A 24,493-nucleotide genomic window follows, 5' to 3' on the forward strand; every position below is an offset into this window, starting at 1 on the left:
TATATTTGTAATTGGGATTAATTATGAGTTAACTTTGAACAAACAGATTCATCCCAATTAAAAAATGGTAATTACCCTAGCCCTAGTAGATAGTCTATATGACTTTTTACTAAAAATGTGCTAAACATGACCGATGAAGAATTGAGATGCTGCAGGAGTTACCTCGGAGTAGCTGGCAAGGAAGCCCTTCATTGTGATCCTCACTGTGATTATGCGCACTCACGCCGAGATAAGCTCTCATGTGACCTTTGCCGCCTGAGAGCGTGACAGTTAATGATTGCTGCCGAGTAACAAGAAAGTGGTCAGAGTGGTTTCTTCCAGCATGGCTGCTGCAGCACGGCAGGATGAGACGTCCCAACAATGGCACACGGGCCTGGTGAGGAGGATCACAGAGCCGTTCACCTGGTGAGTCTCTGCATCGTGTTCTTTTACCCACCTTTGGGGTGTGACTGCGTGTGTTTGTTTGTGTGTGTGCGTGTGTCAGGCGCCTGGCCAAGACGCTGGCCATGGGTCAAGGCCTGGCAGCGCTGGTGTGCGGCACGGCCGTCACCTCGCAGTACTTGACCGCCGTCTTCCACGTGGAAACACCCATGCTGCAGAGCCTCCTCAACTACGTGCTCCTCAGCGCCACCTACGCCCCGATGCTCCTCTGCCGACCAGGTGATGGACTAAAATAAGTATGAAGGCGGTGATGTCATGATGCGTTCATGTACAGTGTGTTCTTGGAAAGAGTGTTTCGCATGCTGTCAATGAGGTGTTCCCCTTTAAAATGAAAGGGGCTGAAAATTTGTTTCAGATTGTGAGGAGACGCTGGTTCCAGTACCTTCTGCTAGGCCTGGTGGATGTGGAGGCCAACTACACTGTGGTCAAAGCGTACCAGTACACCACCATCACCAGCGTGCAGGTGGCTATAATACCCAAAATACCACAATAGAGTCTCCGGGGGGGATAAGTCCGGTATTTGGACTGAGCACGTCGGTTTGGGTCTGCAGCTGCTGGACTGCTTTGTGATCCCGGTGGTGATGGTTCTTTCCTACTGCGTCCTCAACACCCGATACCGGCCCGTCCACTATGTGGCGGTGTGCATCTGTCTGCTCGGGGTGGGCGCCATGGTGGGGGCCGACCTGCTGGCCGGGCGGGACCAGGGTTCCGGTGAGAGCACGGTTGTATGAGACATGACCATGACGGATCCGAGTCAAGTCGGTGAGATGTGGCGTGTGTGCAGCCTCCAACCTGCTGCTGGGTGACGGGCTGGCCCTGCTGAGCGCCACGTGCTACGGCGTGTCCAACGTGTGTCAGGAGTACACGGTGAAGAAGCACAGCCGTGTGGAGTTCCTCGCCATGGTGGGCCTCTTTGGCGCCGCTATCAGCAGCGTGCAGATGTAAGTAAACTCATACGGTATGTCTTTTTGAAAAAACGTGAAAACGCTGCCATAACGCTATAAGTACGGTGATGGATGAGCGTACAGGTCTTGGGTTCTTTTCACTGCAGGGTCATCTTGGAGCGCCACCAGGTGGCCGCCATCCGCTGGAGCTGGCAAGTGGGTGAGTGTGACCACCAAGACAAACTCCTGTTCTTCCCGTTCCTAGCATGCATCGCTTCTGACCCCACGTCTCTTCCTCCGCAGCCCTCCTCCTGGTGGCCTTTGCGGCATGCATGTTTGCCTTGTACAGCTTCATGCCCGTGGTGATGAAGAAGAGCAGCGCCGCCGCCGTCAACATGTCCATGCTGACCTCTGACCTATTCAGCCTCTTCTGTGGCATCTTCCTCTTCCACTACAGCGTGAGTCCTGATAACGATTATCCTACTCAGCAGGTCGGGGTGACACAACGAGTTAATGAGTGATTGTAGGCTCGAGGACACAAAGATGCTTTGATGACAAGATCAACTCGGTTAAGATTAGGGCTCCCCGGGGTGATGACCAATAAATTCATCAATTGAATATTCCATTATATTATACATTATACGGTTTTTGGCTCAGATTGGGTTGGGATATGATGCTAATGTTGCAGCTAGGGTTTGGGTCAGGGTGAGGATTTGAGTCCTTTATTGGGTTTTCCTAATTTTGAGAGAGACCCCTCAATGTTTTTTCCCTCAATATTTTAACTCTTCTAAAATTACTCATATTAATACTTTAGTTTCATAAAACTGCAACTTTATTCGAATGACATTTTTCCTTAATATTTTGACTTTATGCTGATAAAATTACAGCTGTTTTGTAATTGTCCTCATGCCCTTATTTTTACTTGACTTTTTCTGCAATCTCATTTTCTAAAATTTCAACTTTAAGCTACCAACATTCTATTTTTCCTCATAATACATTATTATGTGCCACTAGCTAGGGTCGGGGTTGGGGTATCAAAGGTCTAACTGCTAACAAATGATTCCCACCCCCCAGTTTTCTGGGCTGTACCTGGTGTCGCTGGTGGTCATCCTCATTGGCTTCACCATCTTCAACGCTGTGCCGACGCCCACTGGCCCCACTCCCACCCCCTCTAGCGGCGAGGAAGGTCACCATGACAACGGCATTGTCAACCACAGCAACAAACAGGAAGTGTGTGAAGAAGAGAGAATGGAGAGCGCTGATGTACTCTGCACTAGGATGTGAAGTCAACATTTACCATTTGATTTCATTTATTGTCAATGTTCGATCACTTGTACTTTTGCACCGAGATGCATTTTTATTTAATCATTTGGTTTTTTTAAAGTGAAAGCAAGCTATGCAAAATGGTGATCATACAATCTTATGCTTATGATGTATTTATGCCTGACGGCCAGCAGGGGGAGACAACTTTTATTAAAATATAAAAATCACACCATAAATGGTGGTGCGTGATGATTTCATACGAAATAACATCGTCGAGATGAAGCCATGGGAGTCAAGAGTCAGTGAAAAATACAACACACACTGAAGGCGGCATCATGCAGCCAATAAAACACGAGAAAAAAGATGGACTCTTTTTAACCAACATAACGTTAACACATGAAAAGCCCTTGTCGTCGGCTGTGTAGCCTAAGGACTCTTTTTAACCAAAATAACGTTAACACATGAAAAGCCCTCGTAGTCGGCTGTGTAGCATAAAGGCAGGAAGTAGAATCACTGATCAACAGGAAGGAATGTCCTCTCACCGCCCACATCATTAGGTACACTATCTGTTAGGATCCAAGACAAAGTACAAAATATGATGCACGTTGAGACACATTGTCGTGTCGGACATTGTGAGCTTTGGTACCTAATGAGGTGTCCTTGTCGCTGAGGACCCTCAGGCCTTGTTCGCCGCGGGGTTCTCTGGGAAGTTCAGAGACTCCCGAGATGAGCGCCCGTCTGGGAGAAGCTCCTCTTTGTCACTAGGGAGACACAAAAGGTCACATGCTCAGGCCAGGCCGGCTGGGAGGCGTGTCCAAGTCAAGGCTCCGCCTACCTGACGGTGGAGGCGCTGCGGGAGAGATGCCGGCGTCTCAGCATGGTGATGACGAGCGAGGCCGCCAGCAGGATGCAAACGGCCGCCACCGCCAACAGTACGAAGAAAGCTGCAGGGAGGTGACGATGAAGATGAAGATGAACAGTCCTCCAAGACCAAACCTCAAAACCCGAACTCACCTGAAGTCCAGCGGCTGCGGACTTTCAACCGCTTGTCGAAGGAACCTGCAGGAACACCATCACATCAACCTGGGAGCACATGACAGGAAGTGTCAAAATAAAAGCACGCTACCTTGCGTGCCGCAGCTGTCCATGCACTCCTCCGCACTCTGGTAGCGGTTCCCGTTGCCACTGCAGCCCCCGTAGATGAACGGCTGGCAGGTGGCGGTGGCCGGGTCGTAGTAGAAGGCTGGGAAGGCGGCACGGCAGTGACCCGTGGCAGGAGGAGACACACAATCTTTGGAGAACACAAAACACGTTTAGTAGTACAATTTCATCTTCAAAGTCACTGAAGTCATAGATTTACCAGCTTGAGGCACACGGGATGGAAGACGCCTCCTGGTGGACGGCAGCACGGACACTGCGGACAAGACGCACAAGTTACGACGTTGCCGTGACAGCACGGCGTGGCGAGCGGCTCGCCGTCTGACCTTGACAAGCATCCACGCAGCTCTGCCGCGTCATGTAGTTGTTCTTGTTGCCTCTGCAGCCGCCGTAGATGAACGTCATGCACTCGCCCGCCTCGTGGTTGTAGTACCAGTGCTGGAAGGCCGCGCGGCAAGGCCCCACTTCTGGCAACGCCTCGCAGCGCTCTGATTGGCCCACAGCCAGCAAACACACACACACACACACGCATGCTAGCTTTACCAAATAAACTAGCCACTGCTTTCAGAAATACAACTACACAACACACAGGTAAAGGTTCCACTTCCTGTTTTGATGTAACAAAATAAAACATTGAACATACCAGAATATTCCTCAGCAGTTACAGCTAGAAAAGAGAGAGAGAGACGTGTCACATGACACCCAACACCTTCCATGCTACATTTCCTGACCTCATTCCCACACACGTTAAACATCAACACCTTATCTTGGCTATGGCTAACTTTTCCATCCATCAATCATTCATGACGTTTAAATGACCAAACAACAGCATCCGCATCCCTCGGCTGTCTTACCTTTTTCATCAGCAGCAAGGTCAGCGTAAGGTACAGCTGCTACACATACAAAACAAGTGTTAGCAGGAAACTAGATTCATTTTGCTACAGAGCTGTTACATTTAGGTTTGCTGGGAAGTTGGAAATATTCCAACTACACATGGCGGTCTGATTTATTAAGTCTATATTGGGTAACAGGAGTAGGAAGGTGACCATCCTGGCTTCTGTTCAAGGTTTTTCCCCCAGAGGGACTCCGTCACAAAGGGTTAGCTTATGTAAGGTTATGGAAGTTGGTTCTCTAGTTTCATGTGTTAAGTGCCATGAGATAACGTCTGTTGAGATTTGGTGCTATATAAATAAAGTGAGTTGACTATAGGGGTGTTATTTCATGTCTGGAGGTCTCTAATAATGTTTAAATAAAATCAAGGCCAAATATTTTCTATACTCCATTGGCGGAAGTTCGCTTCTGGCAGTCAGGTGTTGAACCTGTTAACACCAATAAGGAGGGATTACTGCATCCTAAACTCCACTAGTTGGTGTTGAATGGGTATTTTATTTATTTATTTCTATTTGTGTAAAAGGTGCAGGATTAAATTATCTGGGGTTCTTCCTACTTGTTTGGGGAATTGTATACAATAAACTTACAGTATGTAGTAGTGCTAACACACGTAAATATACTTATACAAATACACAGTCAAGGTTTTTTTTAACTTCTTATGTATTGGATGTTGCCCTAATCTTATATCTGCAACGCAGATTTTCCACCCAACAGAAACATGGACAATTCCATTTGAAATGTGTGGGAGAGTGGTGATATATACTAAATATTTACTTGTCGTGTTCAAGGGTTGAGCCCTTCTTGGCGATTTCTTTGACTCAACTGAAAGGACAGAAACCAAGAACACTTTTAGTTTTTCATTTTCCATGAGACCACCCCTCCCACCTCCCACCACACCCCCAGTTGAGAGGCAGACCCATGAGGTTGAGGGTGGCCGCCCCTCCCCCTGCTGAAACATGAGGCTCTGTGGCGCAATGGATAGCGCATTGGACTTCTAGCGACTATGGAGGACATTCAAAGGTTGTGGGTTCGAGTCCCACCAGAGTCGACTTTTATAAACATGAAACAGGTATGATCGTGTAGAACACACACTTTTTCCACATGCTGAAAAATGAAAGGATGGAAAACAACATATGTTGATATGCTAACAAATTATATTTAGTTCACAAAAATAACTGCATCTGATCATTCTTTCAAGCGAAATGTATAATTATTAACTAATTAATTAACTTCTCTTGCAAATTTATACTTTTATATATTACCCATTATACTGTTTTTTTCAAATATTTTACTTTTTCTTAAAATAATTTCATCAATTTTCTGAATATTTTGTAAATATTATGACCTTTTCCCCACTCTAATTTTCCAAAAATGGCAACTTCATTGCCATTGTCTTGTTTCTCTTAATATTCAAATTAATTGATTATTTCCTTTTAATATTTCAAACTGATGCTGCTAAAATGACATTATTATTCCTCATGATATTACAATTTTTTTGTTTCTTTCTTTTTAATTGTTCCAACTATTTTTTGTCTTTTCCACCATCATACTGTTTTGTAAATTTTCCAAATATTTCAACTTTCATCTTAAATAATCACTTTCATCAGTTTTATTTTTGTAATATTCTGACTTTATCCCTGGAATTCCTGTAATGTAACTTGTCCCATTTATTTTGTCTTGCTAGGTTCTCATATTACATATCATTATTATTAGAAAAAAATCCTCTATTTCAATTGTATGCTACTAAAATGACATTTCCTCATGTGTGTTAGTTCTTGTAAAATTTTGACTTATTTCAGTACTTTTTCTGTTAAAATTTTGACATAACTCTTATAAAATTCCAGCTTTTTCTATTTCTGCTTTTGTTTTTTGTAATTATGACTTTATTCCACTAACATTTTGCCTTTCTTCTCATAACATACCATAATATAATTTCCCCAAATTAAAAATGTATTTGTTGCTTTGCTTGTTTCACATATTAGGACTTAAGAATAAATTATTTTGGACACCGTCGGCGTAGAACAAACTTGTAACCTGTGTCTCCACCGCAGGTTGCCTGGCAATCCTCCATGGTGTCAAAGTTGTTGCCGTTCTTCCCGCAGCCGCCATAGATGAACATGCGGCAGGTCTGGTTGGCCACGTCGTAGTAATACTTGGGGAAGTACGCACGACACGCGCCAACCTTCATGGGCTCGTGACACGGGTCTGCAACACCAATCACACAAATTATACTCAAGGACTATTTTATACACAACGAAGGCAGCACAAAACATTGCAATCCCGAGTTACATGAACGGTGTTTACCTTATAATCATTTATTTGTGGTAGCCCATCTGAATACTCACTAAATATAACGACAATCTCTAAATTGATAACACTGATCCCAAACTTTAATGACGGGAGAAAGAGAACATGAACACTTAAAAGTCCAGCCGATGTTTTATTTAGTGTTTCATTTCTTATAAAAGCTTTGAGACGCTTGAAAGCAGGTTTAAAAGTCACTATGTTGTCGAAATGGTAACAGCAGCTAAGCCTGTCAACACCATTGAATGAATGCTAACAGCTAGCTAGCTGGCTAACTACAACTAGCATCGTTAGTAGCCGCTCTCTGCTTTACTCTGAACTCTGGTTGGCTCCTTGAGGAACAGGTGACACACAACATTCATCCAATCACCTTCTTAGTTTAGGGGCCATCCATAATTTTCAACATTTTCACGAGCGTACAAACCGTACGAGGGGGTTAGGGGGTTAGGACATCAACGTACGCTTTTTTGAAAACCAGAAAATGTCGATGTCCCTATGTTCGAACCGCGGGACGCAGTCAAATTTTAGCGCGAATAGACTGGTCCCCTGTCGTCGCATGCTCGCGCGAGAGCATACCAGTCCACGCGATACTCCACGTAGCTCTGCGTGCTTCGCATTCCAACACAACAATCAGACAATGGCTGACCCCGGTGATTTCGATGAACTATTTTCGTTCATCAAAAAGAGAATTACTGCCATTCATCGCTCACCGAGCAATGCATATGAACAATACATCAATGTTTACTGCTTTGTGTGTTCGGAAAGAAAGCGGAAGGACGCTGTAGCAGCTGGCCAGGCGGCTTGGAAAGGTTCCAAATCAAAGGAATCGAGCAGGGCGGAATTGTTCCGAAGTGCCGTTGCGAAAATGGAGAAGATCAAAACTAAACCGACCATCCTGAATCTATTCGCCAGCTCTGTGTTTATTTTCTATATTTGGGCATGGACCTGGCTGTGATTGCCATTTTCTGAATGACTCTGTGGTGGTGAATTTGACTTTGTGGACAGTGCAGTAACAATCAATGTGATTTTCACTTCCTGTGATACACTGACTAGACTATAGGTGTGATTGTTAAGCCTTTTCAAAACAGTTGTGGCATCTTTATTGCATACTTCGTTCGCATTGAGTTGAGTTCAAGGGTTGTGTCCATCATTTCTAAGAAGATTTTATCTCCTCAGGCTTTTGGAAACCAGGGGCAACTCTTCTGCTCCTTGAGTAATCATGTGTGTATACAAGAAGTATTCCCTTGATTAAAAAATCCTGTGGAAAACAGTTGTTGCATCAGGACTTTTCTACATGTATCATTTGATAGAAAGAACAATACAAAAAGACCAAATTTGTAATACATTTGTATTTTCTTGAAAGAAAAATACAGTAAACCTCGGATATATCGGATTCAATTGTCCCCACTGGTTTTGTCCGATATAAGCGAAATCCGTTATATGCGTATACCGGAAAATGTCCGCCAAACGATAATGACGTCACAGGCTATTGACAAGTTGGCAAGTTCCCATACATTTCAATAGAAGGCATTTGTACAGATTTGAGAATTTATTTTTTTTTCCGTTGTACATGCTCATGTACATGTCTGTAATTCATACAAAGATGTTATAATCTTCAGCTTTGGCTGTGAACATGGATCAAAGATGGATCAAAGGCCACGATGCGGCCATCCGATATATGCGAGGGAAATTGGAACGGGACTGGAGATTTTGTCCGAAATAGGCGAAATCCGTAATAAAAAATCCGATATATGCAATGAATTTTCTGGTTCTTTTTTATCTGTCCGTTGTGAGCAAATTTCCGATATATCCGAGGTTTACTGTACAAAAAAGAGGCATTTGATATAATTTTTTATCTTGTTCGTGTTCAATACAATGTTGATGGGCAGTGACTGATTGACCAGAGTCCCAAAATACAGCCAGAGAACACTATTGGATTGGATTGGATATGTTCGAATTTCCTGGCTGTATTGGGTCAGTTGGCCATGGACCTATCAACATTTTTCATTTGGGATTGTACTCTTTTTTTTGGGGGGGGGGGGGGTGCTCAAAAGAGTACTCTTTGTACTCTTGTGAAAATGTTGAAAATTATGGATGGCCCCATACGTCAAACGGTTCACTTCACAAAATAACATGTGCTACATCAAGTTTTTCTTGCTAAATTAGTGTTGCTGTGGCCACTATTGGATGACTATTCTGTCATCCAAGAGAACATAGATTTCCAAGGAGGCGACGTCTCACACCCAAACGATTAACCGGGACCAAGAACACGTCAACTAACTTGCAGGTGTCGATTCCTGAGCTAAACCGGAATGACCGGTGCGACTAGTATAACGCGGGGTGGTTTATTCTCTGGAATGACAAGTACAACCCTGACTGATTGTGTTAGGATAACAACAACAAACATGGTGGTGGGGAGGCCAGGGGGTGGTGAAATGAACAACTTCCAGCGGACAGAAAAAAGTCGTCAATAAACTTAATTGATAACTGTGGTGATGACTTCCTTTTGATCGTCACACACCTTTTATGCCCTCCACCGAGGCAGCTATGTTGTTATTCTGGTTATTTCGCCAACATTACGTCTTCCCGTCACACTTCCGAAAAGTTTTTTAGAGAAGACTTCGCTTTGTGATACCGGAGATGCTAGCTATGTAATGGCCCACCAAGGCCCAACAATGGGCCTTGGTGGGCCATTACATAGCCAGGAAGACCTCCACCAAGGCCCAACAATGGGCCTTGGTGGAGGTCTTCCTGGCTTTTCTTTCAGCTGTTTTTAATGTATGAAAAAGTTAGCTTTGTTCAATACATGAAAGTTCGTTAAATAAAGCGTTACTTGAACAAGATGCGATAACGATGCTGCTCGCTTCGTAATGTTTGCATTGTTTGATCTTGGTGGAGGTCTTCCACACTTTTCTTAAGCTGTTTTTAATGTATGATAAAGTTAGCTTTGTTCAATAAATAATGGTCCTTCTTTAAAGCATGACTGACGTAAAAAAATGTGATAGCGATGATGCTAGCTATGCAATGTTAGCATTGTTTGGCCTTAGTGGCGGTCTTTCTGACTTATCTTTCTGTTGTTTTTAATGTATGATAAAGTTAGCTTTGTTTAATTAATAAAGGTAATTATATAAAGCATTACTGACGTAAAAAGATGTGATAGCGATGATGCTAGCTATGTAATGTTAGCATTGTTTGGTCTTGGTGGAGGTCTTCCTCACTTCTTTCATCTTGTTTTTAAACAGTTACCAGTTATCAGTTACCTTTGTAGAAAAAAAATAAAGAAGCAGGGGCTTTAATGAATGGACTGCCTTATCTGCTAACACGGCAAATAATAATTATTATTATTGTTTTAGCAAAAAATGTTATTAATTCAACGGACAAAATGAAATATTTATGACAGGGATGTCCCAACTTTTACCGGCCAGAAAACGTTACCAAAAAGTTACCAGAAAAACTGATGGATTTGGGGGCCGCTTTGACATATTTTTACATTAAAAGATGCTAAAACTACTGCAATGTTGACAAAAAAAGAAAATAGCCCCTGGTTGAAAGCGTGTTTCTTACCGTTGATTTTGCCTTGTTCGTCGTTGGGTTCCGGTTGTTCACTGGGCTCCTCGACATGGGAGGGCTTTTTCTTGCCGACAACTTCGTACCGAGTGCTTGGCTGGAACACGCAGGCGTCCGCGCCGCCCCCAGTGCAGCTGATCAGCAAACACTGCTCGCTGCCTTCCGCCCGTAAGTCGAGCATGGCAATGTCGCAGTCGGGGAGCAAGCAGCATTCCTGTCGGCACTCATCGGCTAAACGCCAGCCAAGAATCTCAACTCCGTCGGTGATGCGCACTTCCTGTTTCGGATCATTCAATTCCCACTCACAGGCCAGAACCAAGCCGAAGACGACGACGGCTGAGAGAAGACACCTGAGCGGAACCTGATTCATCGTCATCTTAGTCGCTCTTCTTCGTAACTCACAATAAAAGCGAATAAAAAAGCCAAACTGACCAAAAACTAACTCTTGAAAAAAAATCAATAACAATAGGGAGCTGTCTCACTCCTTTCCTGCTTTTAATGACGCAGTTACGTCACCTGCTAGACAGGTAAAATGCCAATGGTCACGCCCACTGCTATATACGTCACGCAAGGGGCGGAGAGTTCTTGATAAACTGTGGTTTGTGTTTTTGTGTTAAAATGACATTAATGAAATTAATTCACTTCAAAAGCCTATTTTAATTCAACTATATTAGTTTAAAAATGCTCAAAAACTGAGAGACCACAATCAGATTAGCATACTCACGACAGTTAGACTCATTGTAAATGTTTTAGGTTATAGAACTTAACGACATTAAAGAGAGTGACATCATAGCTGAAGTTATTTAACAGTCATTTAACAGTCAACAGGGTCGTGCTGGACCCTATCCCAACCGACTCTGGGCTAGAAGAGGGGTACACCCTGGACTGGTCGCCAGCCAATCGCAGGATATCAACAATACAGACAAACAACCATATTCGTACCTCAACCACAAACCCAGAACCTCTCATTCATACTTATGGTCAATTTGGAGTCGGTTCAATTATTACTCCAGTAGGTCCTTGTACTGTACAATTTACCCTGCAGGTGACGCTGCTGTCCCATAGAAAATGTGTTATTCGAGGGAATTTGGCAGGCGCTAAGACCCAGAGGAATACCTTGATGCTGCGTTTAAAGCTACTCGTCAATTCGAAGAAGAAGAATTTCAAAACGGTAACATAATAAACGACCGACTGACAGAAGACTGCTGAGTAATAACAATGGTATGTGTTCAGTAGTTTACATAAAAGACTTGAATGCGAAACACAGGCTCTTGGTTACTGGAACGGTCAATAGCCAAGCCAGCCGATGTTGCAGTATTCCTACAGCACTTTAAGGCAACAGCAACGGCCGCGTGGTCCCCTCCCTGCTGGTCCTCAGTATGTACACGCATCACGCACGCTGAACACTGGACATTACTGCTTGTCTTTTTACTTTGATTATCTTTATATTTAAAGACTTATACTTAGAAACAGCTTTAGTTGTTACTGTTGTTATTATTGCTGTTGTTTTAATATAACTATAAGCAGTCATTTCCATTCAGTGTCATTTATTGCAACTATTTATTTTGACTTAGATTTTTGGGAGAGAAACAAAAGAAAACATTTTAAAGAAGACTTTGTGTGTTTTGAGTCGTGTGGCGTGCACCATCCAGATGGCAGCCAACCGGGTGGGACGGCGGGTCAACAAGGTGTGCAACCAGTCCCCAAACCGGGCCGGCGGGGGCAGCGTTGGACGGGAGCCGGGTCACAGCCTGCAGAGACGCCAGGCCAGAGTCACAGTCAAGTACAACCGCAAGGAGCTGCAGAGGAGGCTGGATGTGGAGAAGTGGATCGACTGTGGGCTGGATGAGCTCTACAGGGGCCGGGTGAGTTCTGGTAGTGCTCTGTCTTGGTTAGGGCGGCCATGTTGGGACCTCAGCTTGGAGACATTATCAGTCAGTGGTTCCCGTCATTGAACAACATCCACCATGAGGACCACAAGAGGTCTGCTTGTGTGAGGTGGTGGTCTGAGACAAAGTGTGTATGAATGTGTACGCAACAGAAAGGTGATAACGTGTTAGCTAATGCTACATAGCTACGACATGTCACCTGACTGACTCAATAATTTGCCCAGATGTCGAAGAATTCACGCGTCAACATCTGGACACCCAACTGGCGGTCCCTGAGTTACGACACAAATGCTGCCCCTAGTGATGATAAGTGGAAGTGCACAATTCACTCATCTCTGTTCTGCTCCTGGTGTCAAACCAATCAATGGACTGGATTGGTCAGCTCCGCCCTTTTTTGGTACCCTAATACTGTAATTGGTACCAAAAAAGTGGTCAGCTTGGTAGCGTCCACAAATAGTGAGTGTAATACTACATTGTAATGTTATGAATTGTTTCATATTATATAATGATTATGAAACATGAATAGTATTTGTTAGCAGGAAGCTTTTTCAAGGCCTCTGTGAGGAAGAGTGTTCGGTGTTCATGTTGGTGCTCATGTCAGACTAAAGTGAAGCTGACAGCAGAGACGGTGCTGCAGGCTCTCTCGTGTCTTCTTACCCTGCCCTGTGGTTTGGCCTAATCAACTGCAGGATTAAGACTCATATATGTAGATGGATGGATAGATATATAGATTGGTACATGTACTATGGATGGCTGGATGAATACATAGATACAGTATATTGATGGATGACAGATTGATATATAGATGAGTGGAAGGATGGCTTAATGATGGATTGGTAGATCACAGGGATAGATGATAGATCGGTACATGTATAGATGGATGGATGGATGAATAGATTGCTATGTAGATGGAGAGATACTGTAGATAGATTGATGAATTGGTACACATGTGGATGGGTGGATGAATATACTGATCTATAGATGGATGGATTGGTAGATATATGGGTGGATGAATGGATGGAGCGACAGACGGATAGCTGTATGAATTGGTAGATGGATTGGTACATATATGGGTGATAGAGGATGGATGGATGATAGATACATACCTATATGGATTATGGATGACTCTATGGATGTATCGATGACAGATTGATACAGTACATTGATCTATATCTAGTATATTGATATATATCTATTTAGCTTAGCAACTACAACCATCCACCATTGAGCGACAACTTAACGCCAGTAGCGTGTGTGCCATCTACCCACACAATGTCGGATGCATTGACCCACTTTGTTTATTTTCTCTTGTTTTTGTGCAACCCAGCTAAAAAAGTAACCATCAAAGAAGCTAAGGTGGTTAGCTTCTTAGGCGTGTCCCACTCACACTTAGACATCCCTCCACTCTATCTGCACCAAAGTTATTCCCAAAATGATGTTTTTAACCCAGCAAAATCCAGCACCACTTGTCTGCTCATGTCTTTATGCTAAATGTTTTAGATACTAATCATCAAACTCATCCATAAGTTCATGGAGGTGGGGAGAGTAATGTGTCACAAACAGGAAAAAGATACGTGAGAATTTGGATTTTTGATGCGAGTGGACAAAGCCTTGTCTTCATCTTTGTCTTCTATCACACACACACAGCATAGTGATGCATAATAGATGAAGACCATCATTTGTCCCCTGATATTAGCCAGGTAATGTGTGTGTGTCCGGTGATAAATAGATAATCAGATCTGCCTGGTTGGTTCATTTCCTGTCAGACATACCGTCTGGATACACACACATATACGTAGGATAGAGGGAGCTCACATGCAATATAAACGCTTCTTCAAGATGCATGCTAAATTTCAACAATGACGGACTCCATGTATCATCATCTCTGAATTCAAGCGCTAAACAACACTTGGCTTCTTTTTACACTTGTAAAGAAGGCACCGGTGGCCACAGAACGTATGTGCTTAAAGTTTTATGACACAAATTCGTCATCGCAATCAGCCGGCGACGCCAAGCTAACGCCGGCGATATCACGCTTGACTCTTGTTTGGATGACATCATCAATTTTCTCACCAATTACATGTCAATACACTGACAGCCAATCAGTGGAGACTCTCAAAGACAAAATGCAAATGAAGCCAAAAACAAACAGGAAGAGGACAAAGAAGACACATGCTAACAGCTATTAGTGCTATTGATTTAGAAAGACATCTGTGTGTGTGTTGGCCGGGGGAGGGGACATGAAAGGGGGATGGTTCCATATGTCACCAAACACAACACACACACACACACACACACATATGTGCGATGACACCACGGTGACGCCATGTGATTTATACTCCTCGTTTTCATTCATGGAAGTAGAAATAGCACACACACATCTATGGACATATCATGGCTTAGCTATGTTGTGAAATCAGAGCAGCTGATTGGACAAAAGGCTGGATTTGACCCCACAGGTAGAATCTGTGTAATATCTGTGTACATGTGGACGTAGCTGTAGTCCCCCCCCCCCCCACACACACACACCCCAGCACTAAGCCAACAAGGTCAATTGGAGCTTCTATTATAGCCAGCCAAGATCAACACACAGATTATAGAGCGTGGTTGTGTGTGCGTGCAGACACACTTGCTGACACCACACCAGTCATTGAACAATCATGCACACACATGCACTTTCACTAGTCAGGACTGATGTCTGCAGCTGATAAACAGGGGGCAGAGCCTCACGCTCAAAACATACACACCTGCCACACACTTGACGATTTTTGTGACTTATCGGATTTAAATGTGACTTATCACATTTAAATGCCAATTTTGATCAACTGATTGATGTCTCCCACACACACACACACACACACACACACACACAGACAATTGGTGTGAAATGTGCTTGGTGATTGACCATAAATGGAGAACAGACTGGAGGAAAATAACAGGAAACAGTAATGAGGGAAAGGAATGGACAAATAAACACACACTATGTTTACGTGTGCGTGTTACTTGAAGTGGGACCTTTACACACACACACACATATGTATATATATATACACACACACACACACACACACACACACACACACACAATTTATTATAGAACAGTGAAAATGTGCCTAAAATTACTAAACATATTACTAAAAAATTACAACATATCTTCGGGCACGCTGCATGGCGACCGAGTGGTTATTGCGCAGGCCTCACAGCTAGGAGACCCAAGTTCAATTCCACCTTTGGCCATCTCAAAATGAATGTTAGGGCGCCCTCTTGTGGTAAACTCTTCAATGGTGACGTCACTCCTAGCGGCTCAACCAGGTAGTGCAGGTCGAGTGTGCGCTTTCTATTGCATGGTGAAATGTGGTATTATTCCATGGAAGAATGTGTGTCTGACATTGAGCTGATCCTCAGGAGGAGGCCATGCCTGAGGAGGTCAACATTGACGATCTTCTCGACCTGAAGACAGACGCTGAGAGGATGCGCAGGCTGCAGGTAAGACCCTCCTTCAAGTCTCGTTAACATAACCAGCAGCGGTGATGTGTGTGTTTGTACCTTCTAGGAGATTCTTCAGTCGTGTAACAACAATACGAAGGTAAAAACATCCCAGCATGCATCACTTTGATCAAATGTAATAATATCCAACAACCAAACTATGGAAGAAGACTAACGTGTGTGTGTGTGTCAGGTGTTTATCAGCGAGCTGGTGGCCAAACTACATGGTTTACAGAAGCAAGAGGAGCTCCACAACGATGGCATCGACCTCCCTCAGCTCCATATCTACCCCACCCGCCCGGGATCAGCCGACAGGGAGGTGCTGCACTGACCGAACAGGCGTCCCCGTGCCCCCTTTAATGACCCCCGCCCCTGCCACACATCCCGTCAGGGGGGGACCGGACTGGAAAACAAACACATAAAAGACACCTACACTTTTGATGGTCCTCTCCAAACAAACATGAAGGGAATCGAACACAGCTGGCCTGACCCGATGTCATCAGAACCACCAAGAAGTGGACCCAAAACACATACACTTGTGGCTGTGTGATAGATCAGAACTTTGATGCTGAGGAAGTGTTGACACGTTTTCTTCATTCCTGCTAGTTTCACTCTCTCACACACACTCACATACTTGCAGTGTAAATACACATGACGTCACCTCACTGACCTTCACACCAATACCACGTGCGTGTGATAAGAAGCAGCCAGCGCTTCCTGGATGACACGTTTCATCAAGCTGTTACATGACATACACAAACACCTTGTGTGTCCTTCACTTTTGTGCTCCTCATCCTCTTTCTTGATGATATGTTTGTACAAGATTTTTAATTAAAAACGGTCCAAAAGCAACATTTCTAGTCTCTGTAGAACTCGTACAGCGTATGCTTCATGAGGCCTTCTACTGCTTAGCAACACCGCCGCCTGCTGGAGTATGACTATACTGCAGTCCGCATAAACTTAGAACAAGATTGGCCTGTCAATGCAAACATTTTACTTTATACATATAAATACATACTATTGGTCAGTGACAAAATTATAATTTAATTGAAAAGCACTACTTTGTAAAAGTAATACATTATCCCAATGAAATTGATTTGATAAGAAGAGTGTATAATATAATTTACACACAATCACTTCATTATTATTTTTATGTCTGAATTAACCTTTCAGAGATCCTGAATTATTTAGAAATGAAAAGTGCAATAAATTATGCTTTATTATGAGTTATACCAGCTTAATGTGTTTTCAAGTTTCATGGTGAGGAGCTTAACGTCTTGTAAAAAAGTGCATCAGTGCTGTAACACTGCTAAAAAATGTTTAAAAAAAAGATTACTTAAGTAGATCACAGCTGCTGTCCTCGGAATTCCAGGGTCACATTGAAACTGGGACCACCTGAAACACACACACACACTTATTGAGAAACAAATACAAACACATCTCCTGTAAAAAAAAAAATAACGCTCAAAACACATAAATGACTCACATAAATAACACAAATGCTGGTAGATTGAAAATAAAATGCTTCAAACGCCAAAATGTTGGAAGTCCTCCTGCGCACTCGGAAGTGTGACCAATCACAGCAGAGTGGGCGTGCCTGGATGCGGGAGACTGTTTTCACGGGCACGAAACCCAAACAAATATGGCTGGAATAGGTGCAGATTCTGGAAGATCTAGAAAGCTTTCTGCGTGTGTAGCTGCTTTATACGAGTTCACAATACAAAGGACTGAAAATTGAGCATAATAGGTCAAAAGGTCGACTCAAAAAAAAAATAAAAAATCACTCTGCCAACTTTTGTTCCGTGAGCTTGCAGCCTCTCTCTCATGCAGTACGTGTATTTTTGCCATTTGCGGCATTTTTCAGTTGCATTGTTGGGGTTCCAGTGTGATTGTGGAATTTTAAACTTGGAGTACTTTCCCATTATGTCTGCTTTGTTGTTTGTGTGTTTTTGGATCATTTCTGTGTTTTAGCGTTCAGACATCTTAATAAGTCACCTTGTTGTTGCATGCACCACGTCCCAGGATGAGTCCCAGCAAAGCATTGAAGACGTTGGCGCTGCATAGGACCATCTGCAGCGCACTGGCAGCCCCCAGCACACTGAAGAGAACTACATTCCATAAGACTACACCTCTGGGCTCCAAACACACTCCTGACCACTGAGTCCTGTTATACAGATAGCCAGCATCCCTGCCAGGGAACATGCATATATAGTGTGACAGTTTGACCTTGGAACAGATTAATTCTGTGGTGTGTATTTTTATGCTAGCGAACTTACCGATCTGCGGTGGGTTTAAGCGGGACCCCCCAGGCTGGTCCAGATGTGCTATTGTAGAGACAAAGAGGCCCTTGAACAAGTCCAGTGGCGCTGACCAGGCAGCACACGGCAGCCGCCAGCAGACACACACACGAGTACAACGTCTGACGCAACATCTGGACACACAACCACAATCCTGCTTATTTATAGTCACATCATGTTGACGTCATGTGAACACCACACGCTCACCTGACCCCGGAAGGCACAGCAGCCTCGTGTTTGGCTGCTTTGCACAAACGCTCGAGCGCCCAGCAGAACCTGCAAAAAAAAAAACAACACAGGAACTTCAGATCCATCACAAGACCTTCATGGAGCAAAAACCAAAAACATCACAAGACATGATGATCCCCTCACCAAGACTCCAGAGCTCCACAATCCCGTGGCCCAGGTGGCCTCTCTGGTCACGTGACCCTCCAGCAGGAAACGGAGCTTCATCTCAGGGAGCAGCAGCAGGATGTTGGCCAGCATGCAGACGGTCGCCAAGGGAACCAGAGACACGCCAACACAGCGTAGACACCTCGACACACACATCTTCTTAAACCTGGTCCTGATCAGTCACGCTGCACAACACAAAACTTATTTCAACCTGACAACAAAAATCACTTAAAGCTACACCAACCAATGAGATGCTCCAGTGTAGTCGTGTGATTAATTGTGGACGTTTACATCCACTGAGAAATGGTTACAACATAAATCATAAACATCTTTGAAATAAAACCCTTCATTGAATATTAGTTTGCTAAACAACAGCTTGGCTCAATTATCACACAGTATGAACTCAAAAAATCTAATATTGTTTTTCCTGGCTGTCATTTATAAATGTATAAGGGCTGCTCCACTCACCATGAAGATGCCCAGCTGATGGACGTCCACCTTGGAGTTACCCTAAAGAGGAAGCTGAGGTGTTTATAAGTGGACACAAGACACATGGAGACATTCACGCTGCCTTATAAGGGCGTAGGAAGTGTACTGTGGTCGTAAATAACGCAGAGGAAATATTTTCATCACTGGACTACATTTGACACTTGAACAACAGGGGTAGCAAACATCTGGCCCCATCAAGTATTCCACAAAATAAAGTATAAAATAAAATAAAATAAAAATATATATATAAAAAAGTATCAGTGTTGGCTCTGCCTTGCCTAGTAGAAGAGCAGTGTCCATTACGTAAGTATCCCTTGTGAGACTCAGGATCACAAGCCACACTAAACTTTGATGTCAAGTAGTGGCCCACAAAATATGCTTGCGAGTTTGAGAGCCCTGCTTTACAGCAACAATATGAAACATAATCCTATAGATGTGATTATGAGTGGAATTAAGGAGAATAGCAGGTTTGCAGTTGAGTCACCTGTACAACTGTGGCCCAGCCTGGACACGCCCTGTGTTGTGTTAGCATTAGCATTGGTGCTGCCATTGCCAGTTGAGAGCAGAGCACTCCCCATACAAAAAAAGTGACGCAGCAATTCTATGTATCTACAGTATGCCTTGGATTTCATGATTCAGTTTTCCTTGAAAACTTTTCCTCAGTTTTCAATATGGCACGTAAGGTTTGCAATCAGTGCAGTTTGAATGCGTCTGCTAAATAACTATTATACAAATAAATATTTTGCATCATTTTCTGCATGTATATATATAATTATTCTTTGCAAAATGCATTTTTTGGGTATTTGTGGTTATCCAGAATGGATTAATTAGACTTACATGATTTCCTATGGGAAAAATGGCCTTGGTTTTCATACGTATCCATTTTCGTCTGACCTTTTGGAATGAATCCACAACAAAAACGATCCTACTGTTGTTTTAGTGGCCATAAATGTATCACTTTTACTGTTTGTTTACGCTCCCAAAGCCTTCTGGGTAACAACAATGCTTTAGTTTGTGGTCCAGCAAAATGATTACAGTGATGACAGTAAATATGAAATAGTCTCAAAAAGATAATATATACTTCTGTTTCAGTACCGTCTGCGCACTTCATGTTTTTCTTCTATTTTCAGTTCCTTGGCAAGCGGTTTGTGCTACTTCAGCTGCAGGGTGAGTCATGATGTCTCTTCGCATGACAGCAAACTCTCATGCGAATCCAGCTCATGTTTGACCTTTAACCCCCTGCTCACGCCATCAAAAACCAACCTCAGCCCAAAGGACGTCAGATGGCCACAGTATGACGGCTTTGGAGGCAGAGACTGTTGGAGGACAAAAAAGAGAGGATGACAACTAAGTGAGGAGAACAGCCATGTTGACTGGGTCGGGGTCAGTGCCAGGGACTTGAGGAGGCAAAGTACCTTGAGTGGACCTCATAGCCAGTTTTGGAGGTCCATGTCAACCGGAACAATTTGCTTCTGTCCAGCTTGCGGACATTTGCAGGCCCATCCCACTAGGAAAAAAACAGAAAGGTCGACATGGTGATGAAACTTCCTCTAAGATGAGATAAAAATAGAAGAATATTTATGAGTGATGCTATAAGATGGCAAGAAAAATGCTATTTCTGTGTCTTACCTCCTGAAACATCCAATCTCAATCGCCATTCAATTCAAAACAGCAACCACCAAAAACTGCAATAAAGAAACCAATAGCAGAATTGCTTTTTGGTTTAGATAAACATGTATTTCTCAGCACCGCTCATTATTTTATTTCCTAGAAAACAAATAAGTTGCAAGTGAACAGGAAATGATGCCACACTCCACTAAGCACACACACTACTGCTCCAACATGACAAGCACCTCAAGGCCAGAACCAGAACCTCTGTATGGATGAAAACCGTCTTGACAGCTTGTCAACATGACAATAACAGCATTAGTGTCATGGTGTTAAACTGACTTCTATGTGATCAAACTGCGAGTCCAAGACATCTTACACAAGTCCAGTGTGTATCTTTAAAGTCCTCAACCTCAAGGAGAGCAAACATGTGACACATGAACTGCTGAGATAAAAGCCATCAGAAGATCTCAGTGATTATACGACCAGGCAAGGAGCAAACATCTGTTACCTTTTTTAGCCTATGAAATGTAGAAGCACCAAAACAACTCAGCAATAAACATCTGAAGGCAACTTTCTAACCATTTTTGTAAAAAACATAGCAACTTTCGTTTTGTTTGTTTAAAGTCATTCAAATAGAAAGTGATGGAAGCGCTTCCAGCAGACAAATGGATCTGACCAAGTCCTGGTCCTCTAAAGGCAGGAAGTCAGTGAACAGTGTTGAAGGTGGTTCAGCTGCTCAGGCTGGGAAACATATCCGTCAGGCTGGTCTGCTTGCTCCCTCTGCTAGGAATGGAGGAGCTGGAAGATGCCAGAGAGGGAGAAGCAGAGGAAGTGCAAGTGGCTCGGGGGGAGGTCTTTGGAGCCTTGATGGCTCTGCCGGGCTTGCGGGAGGAGCTTGCATGTCGCAACAGGTAGGCGTCGGCGCTTCCTTTGCGCCTGTCGGTGCGCTGCTGCCTCTCCTCCTCGTTGAGCTCCTGCTGCAGGAGCAGCGCCATCTGCCTGTCCTCCTCCTCCTGACGCCGCCGGCTCTGGAGTTCCGCCTCCAATTCAATCACCCCCCGCAGCGCCGTCGCGCCCCTTTCCAGCGAGAAAGAAGAGCAGGAGGAGCAGGAGGAGGAGGAGTAAGTGGAGGAGGGAGGGGAGCGGTAGTGACTTAGCCCTCGCTTGGTGATCGCCTCCTCGGCCTCTGCTTCCAGTTGGGAGCTTTTCCTCTTTGCTGAGGAGGGTCCTTCATCTCCGCTGGCGTGGCTCTTGTTTCGTCGCTCCTCCTCCGCTGGGAAAACCACAGAGAGTGGACTGCCACAATCAGCTTCTGAGTGGTCCGCTGTGAGAGACCCATAGAAGTCCAGCTGAGGGAGATGCTCATCCTGAGAGAGGAGGATGTTTTCCTGCAAACAATTCATTGGACTACTGAGAAACGCCTTTAAAAAGGAAGGTTGAACATTCCTATACAACTTTGGTGTAGCATTAGAGGCAACAAGTCAAAGAAAAGTATGGAAAATCAGAAGAAGACGTCAGAGATGATGACTCACCTTGTTGGAGCTGCAGTGTGACGGGCTTGATTTTGACGGAAGACGACATAAAAACCTGGACATGCACAGGCGCGCGCGCGCGCGCACACACACACACACACACACACACACACACACACACACACACACACACAGGTCAGGATAAACAGCGTAACCTGAACATCCAGACATCTTCTGGATGTCCTCAAACATTCCAAAACACAAGTGGATGAAATATAACCAAAAAGACTTGCCTTTCTATGTGTCCTGCATTGACTTTCTTCCTGGCCACAGTGACATTAGCAGGATGCTGGTCGTCCTGGGAGACGGATGCAGCATTCTATGAACGAGAGAATTTCTTCATCAACACGGGGACTCGTTTTCAAGCCTTTTTGACAGATACAGCGAAGATACAGAGACACACCAGCTCTTTGCTGAGCACTACGGCCAGGCGCTCGTCCTCCTCCTGCCGCCTCCTTTCCTCCGTCAGCAGCAGCTCCTCCTCAGCCAGGAGTCTCTGGATGTACTCCTCACTGGCCCGTCGCTCCTCCTCATCCAGCTCACGCTTCTCCTCTGTCAGCTGAAACCAACAACATGGGGCGCCTTTCATTTTGTCCACCATCAAAAGTGAGCTTTATTCTCTTTGTGAAAACAGACTATTTTAATTGGATCTCATTACCTGAATATAGTACCTACAGTACTCCCTCATGTATCGTCTCTGATTGGTTTCAGACCTGACTGCGATAAAGTATGATTCTTTATTTATAAATGGGCTATTTTTACAGTTAGACCACAACAAAAACAAATATGTTTTTAACATTAGAGCCCCGTAGACACAAAATATTATATACTCCTATTGTCACCGTTACACCGTTTTACTGTACTGTGTACCTACTTTGGTGATCTGTTCCTGATATTCTTGTCTCAGCTCTCCAGGTTGGCTGACCCTGGGAAAAAACACTGAACAACATACAACACAGCACATCAACACCTGTGTGAAATATTAAGGGATGCTGTGAGTCCAACCTCCTACGTCGTCCTCGCTGACGGCGTCCTGCCCGCTGAGGCGACGCTGACAATGCTGAGGGAAGTTGATCTGAATTTGGCTCCACAGCTTCTCATTGACCAGTGTCTTGTTCTTGTTGTTCTTTCTGGCCCACGTGGAGACCCTCTTCCTGCACATGGGGCAGCACAACGAGCTTTTGTCCACCGACTCCAGGAAACATTCCTAACACGTACAAAATATACATGAAGACTTGGCAAGAAATAGACAGTCCGTGAGAAGTAACTGTGCAGTCACCTTGCAGAAGGTGTGTGTGCAGGGGAGTGTCACGGGCTCCAAAAATATCTCCAAACACACCGGACACACACAGTCGTCCAGTGAGAGCGTCTTACTTCTTTTCCCCTTCCCTTTTCCTTTTCCATCTGACACAGCCACCTCCGTATCAGCATCTGGCAACATCATCTTGTCCCGTGTGGCCTGTCACAGCAGCATCCACCTATCAAAAATGCTCATCTCAGCCTTATTCAGATTCGGTAGTACATTTGAATAAAGACATACCCACACCAAGATTATCATGTTATTGTTTTTTTAAATAACAACCATGCACATTTCATAAGGTTAAATTTTACCTCAGAATATTATAGCTCTAAGCCAAACAACCACATTTGTCGAATGATAACACACGATCCCCAAATAGAACCAAAGGACAACGAGACAAGATAGATAATGACAAGTATAAACGTAGGTCAAACCTTAGCTGCTAACTTTAGCTAGCAGTGCAGTTACTAACATTCCTCTCAAAAAACTAATAGTCAAGACACTTGACTAGAATAAATACTTTTGCTAAGATTAACTTCTTTTTTTAAAACTTATATTACCTGAGGTTTGCGAATCGGTGGCCGAGTTGACGCTAAAGTTAGCTACAGTATGTGACACAAACATCAAATTGACTTGTTAGCTGGCAAGCTAACATCGACATTAGCTGACAACACGCTGCCGGACACTTCTGCTCGGGTAAACTAAAGAATGAGCTGTCGACTAAAAGTGTTAAGCCGATCAATATGATGTCTTTTGACTCAGGGCTACCTCGTTATTTTGTATTAACGTGACAGAAAATATCTGCCATTAACCCGCCCGATCAACACAATAATGTAGAGCGCATGCGCAAGTCCGTGCCACGCCTCCAAATGTCGTCACCTATGACGAAGTGTTGCAAAAAGCCAATGACAACAGTGGGCCTTTAGACTCTACACATTTACACGTTTAACGGATAAGTATCGCCATGTAGTTGCAATATAGTTTTAAC

General features: G+C 43.9%; 5 protein-coding genes and 1 non-coding gene across 13 annotated transcripts; 3 read left to right on the forward strand and 3 right to left on the reverse strand.

Annotated features, from left to right (window-relative positions):
- Nucleotides 1–7: 7 nt before the first annotated feature.
- Nucleotides 8–2,842, forward strand: LOC131134387 (solute carrier family 35 member F2-like). The gene is made up of 8 exons (XM_058079632.2): nt 8–405; nt 485–660; nt 777–904; nt 993–1,152; nt 1,226–1,382; nt 1,493–1,545; nt 1,629–1,783; nt 2,400–2,842. The coding sequence occupies exons 1-8, from the start codon at nt 323–325 to the stop codon at nt 2,607–2,609; spliced, it is 1,122 nt and encodes a 373-aa protein (XP_057935615.2). The 5' UTR covers nt 8–322; the 3' UTR covers nt 2,610–2,842.
- spint2 (serine peptidase inhibitor, Kunitz type, 2) lies at nt 2,624–11,042 on the reverse strand. 3 transcript variants are annotated; one of them, XM_058079626.2, is made up of 12 exons: nt 10,506–11,042; nt 6,672–6,842; nt 5,412–5,459; nt 4,601–4,636; nt 4,390–4,413; nt 4,073–4,234; nt 3,949–4,002; nt 3,715–3,879; nt 3,603–3,647; nt 3,424–3,532; nt 3,235–3,349; nt 2,624–3,154 (listed from the first exon to the last, which is right to left on the reverse strand). In XM_058079626.2, exons 1-11 carry the CDS (start codon nt 10,882–10,884, stop codon nt 3,265–3,267), a joined length of 1,278 nt encoding a protein of 425 aa, XP_057935609.2. In that variant the 5' UTR covers nt 10,885–11,042; the 3' UTR covers nt 2,624–3,154; nt 3,235–3,264. The 3 variants fall into 3 exon arrangements, with proteins under 3 accessions (XP_057935609.2, XP_057935608.2, XP_078648908.1); XM_058079625.2 differs by having other exon boundaries at nt 4,601–4,639; nt 10,506–11,041; XM_078792782.1 differs by lacking the exon at nt 5,412–5,459 and having other exon boundaries at nt 4,601–4,639.
- Nucleotides 5,598–5,685, forward strand: trnar-ucu (transfer RNA arginine (anticodon UCU)). Its single transcript is given in 2 exon segments — nt 5,598–5,634; nt 5,650–5,685. It is a non-coding gene; the product is annotated as a tRNA-Arg (tRNA).
- Nucleotides 11,043–11,673: 631 nt separating the features above from the next.
- ppp1r14ab (protein phosphatase 1, regulatory (inhibitor) subunit 14Ab) lies at nt 11,674–16,735 on the forward strand. Of its 2 annotated transcripts, none has more exons than XM_058079657.2 (5): nt 11,674–11,885; nt 12,139–12,373; nt 15,803–15,883; nt 15,951–15,983; nt 16,077–16,735. In XM_058079657.2, exons 1-5 carry the CDS (start codon nt 11,815–11,817, stop codon nt 16,212–16,214), a joined length of 558 nt encoding a protein of 185 aa, XP_057935640.2. In that variant the 5' UTR covers nt 11,674–11,814; the 3' UTR covers nt 16,215–16,735. The 2 variants fall into 2 exon arrangements, with proteins under 2 accessions (XP_057935640.2, XP_057935638.2); XM_058079655.2 differs by having other exon boundaries at nt 12,161–12,373.
- A 240-nt stretch (nt 16,736–16,975) lies between these two features.
- LOC131134402 (transmembrane 4 L6 family member 5) lies at nt 16,976–20,624 on the reverse strand. 3 transcript variants are annotated; one of them, XM_078792783.1, is made up of 8 exons: nt 20,478–20,624; nt 20,158–20,378; nt 19,042–19,083; nt 18,553–18,758; nt 18,388–18,456; nt 18,160–18,314; nt 17,879–18,071; nt 16,976–17,278 (listed from the first exon to the last, which is right to left on the reverse strand). In XM_078792783.1, the coding sequence occupies exons 4-8, from the start codon at nt 18,727–18,729 to the stop codon at nt 17,258–17,260; spliced, it is 615 nt and encodes a 204-aa protein (XP_078648909.1). In that variant the 5' UTR covers nt 18,730–18,758; nt 19,042–19,083; nt 20,158–20,378; nt 20,478–20,624; the 3' UTR covers nt 16,976–17,257. The 3 variants fall into 3 exon arrangements, with proteins under 3 accessions (XP_078648909.1, XP_078648911.1, XP_078648910.1); XM_078792785.1 differs by lacking the exons at nt 20,158–20,378; nt 20,478–20,624 and having other exon boundaries at nt 19,042–20,131; XM_078792784.1 differs by lacking the exons at nt 19,042–19,083; nt 20,158–20,378; nt 20,478–20,624 and having other exon boundaries at nt 18,553–19,024.
- A 104-nt stretch (nt 20,625–20,728) lies between these two features.
- Nucleotides 20,729–24,389, reverse strand: rnf168 (ring finger protein 168). 3 transcript variants are annotated; one of them, XM_078792787.1, is made up of 8 exons: nt 24,066–24,389; nt 23,485–23,683; nt 23,211–23,412; nt 23,080–23,144; nt 22,609–22,764; nt 22,439–22,503; nt 22,206–22,260; nt 20,729–22,061 (listed from the first exon to the last, which is right to left on the reverse strand). In XM_078792787.1, exons 2-8 carry the CDS (start codon nt 23,647–23,649, stop codon nt 21,402–21,404), a joined length of 1,368 nt encoding a protein of 455 aa, XP_078648913.1. In that variant the 5' UTR covers nt 23,650–23,683; nt 24,066–24,389; the 3' UTR covers nt 20,729–21,401. The 3 variants fall into 3 exon arrangements, with proteins under 3 accessions (XP_078648913.1, XP_078648912.1, XP_057935606.2); XM_078792786.1 differs by lacking the exon at nt 24,066–24,389 and adding an exon at nt 23,817–24,028 and having other exon boundaries at nt 22,439–22,524; XM_058079623.2 differs by having other exon boundaries at nt 20,730–22,061; nt 22,439–22,524; nt 24,066–24,387.
- Nucleotides 24,390–24,493: the final 104 nt, after the last annotated feature.

The sequence above is a fragment of the Doryrhamphus excisus genome, linkage group LG8 (genome assembly GCF_037039965.1).
Source record: "Doryrhamphus excisus strain RoL-2023G ecotype Guam linkage group LG8, RoL_Dexc_Guam_v1.1, whole genome shotgun sequence".
Lineage (NCBI taxonomy): Eukaryota > Metazoa > Chordata > Actinopteri > Syngnathiformes > Syngnathidae > Doryrhamphus > Doryrhamphus excisus.

Coding starts and splice junctions, on each gene's coding strand:
- ppp1r14ab (XM_058079655.2), top strand. CDS start 11,763: ATGCGAAACACAGGCTCTTGGTTACTGGAACGGTCAATAGCCAAGCCA. Junction 11,886..12,160: donor CCCCTCCCTGCTGGTCCTCA/GTATGTACACGC, acceptor TGCACCATCCAG/ATGGCAGCCAACCGGGTGGG. Junction 15,984..16,076: donor CGTGTAACAACAATACGAAG/GTAAAAACATCC, acceptor TGTGTGTGTCAG/GTGTTTATCAGCGAGCTGGT.
- LOC131134387 (XM_058079632.2), top strand. CDS start 323: ATGGCTGCTGCAGCACGGCAGGATGAGACGTCCCAACAATGGCACACG. Junction 1,153..1,225: donor CGGGCGGGACCAGGGTTCCG/GTGAGAGCACGG, acceptor GCGTGTGTGCAG/CCTCCAACCTGCTGCTGGGT. Junction 1,546..1,628: donor CCGCTGGAGCTGGCAAGTGG/GTGAGTGTGACC, acceptor CTTCCTCCGCAG/CCCTCCTCCTGGTGGCCTTT.
- spint2 (XM_058079625.2), bottom strand. CDS start 10,884: ATGACGATGAATCAGGTTCCGCTCAGGTGTCTTCTCTCAGCCGTCGTC. Junction 4,640..5,411: donor TCAACCCTTGAACACGACAA/GTAAATATTTAG, acceptor TTGTATGTGTAG/CAGCTGTACCTTACGCTGAC. Junction 4,414..4,600: donor CCTTGCTGCTGATGAAAAAG/GTAAGACAGCCG, acceptor TCTCTTTTCTAG/CTGTAACTGCTGAGGAATAT.
- LOC131134402 (XM_078792783.1), bottom strand. CDS start 18,729: ATGTGTGTGTCGAGGTGTCTACGCTGTGTTGGCGTGTCTCTGGTTCCC. Junction 18,457..18,552: donor TGTGGAGCTCTGGAGTCTTG/GTGAGGGGATCA, acceptor TTTTTTTTGCAG/GTTCTGCTGGGCGCTCGAGC. Junction 18,315..18,387: donor GCTGTGCCTTCCGGGGTCAG/GTGAGCGTGTGG, acceptor TTGTGTGTCCAG/ATGTTGCGTCAGACGTTGTA.
- rnf168 (XM_078792786.1), bottom strand. CDS start 23,649: ATGATGTTGCCAGATGCTGATACGGAGGTGGCTGTGTCAGATGGAAAA. Junction 23,413..23,484: donor GCACACACACCTTCTGCAAG/GTGACTGCACAG, acceptor TGTACGTGTTAG/GAATGTTTCCTGGAGTCGGT. Junction 22,062..22,205: donor CACACTGCAGCTCCAACAAG/GTGAGTCATCAT, acceptor AATTGTTTGCAG/GAAAACATCCTCCTCTCTCA.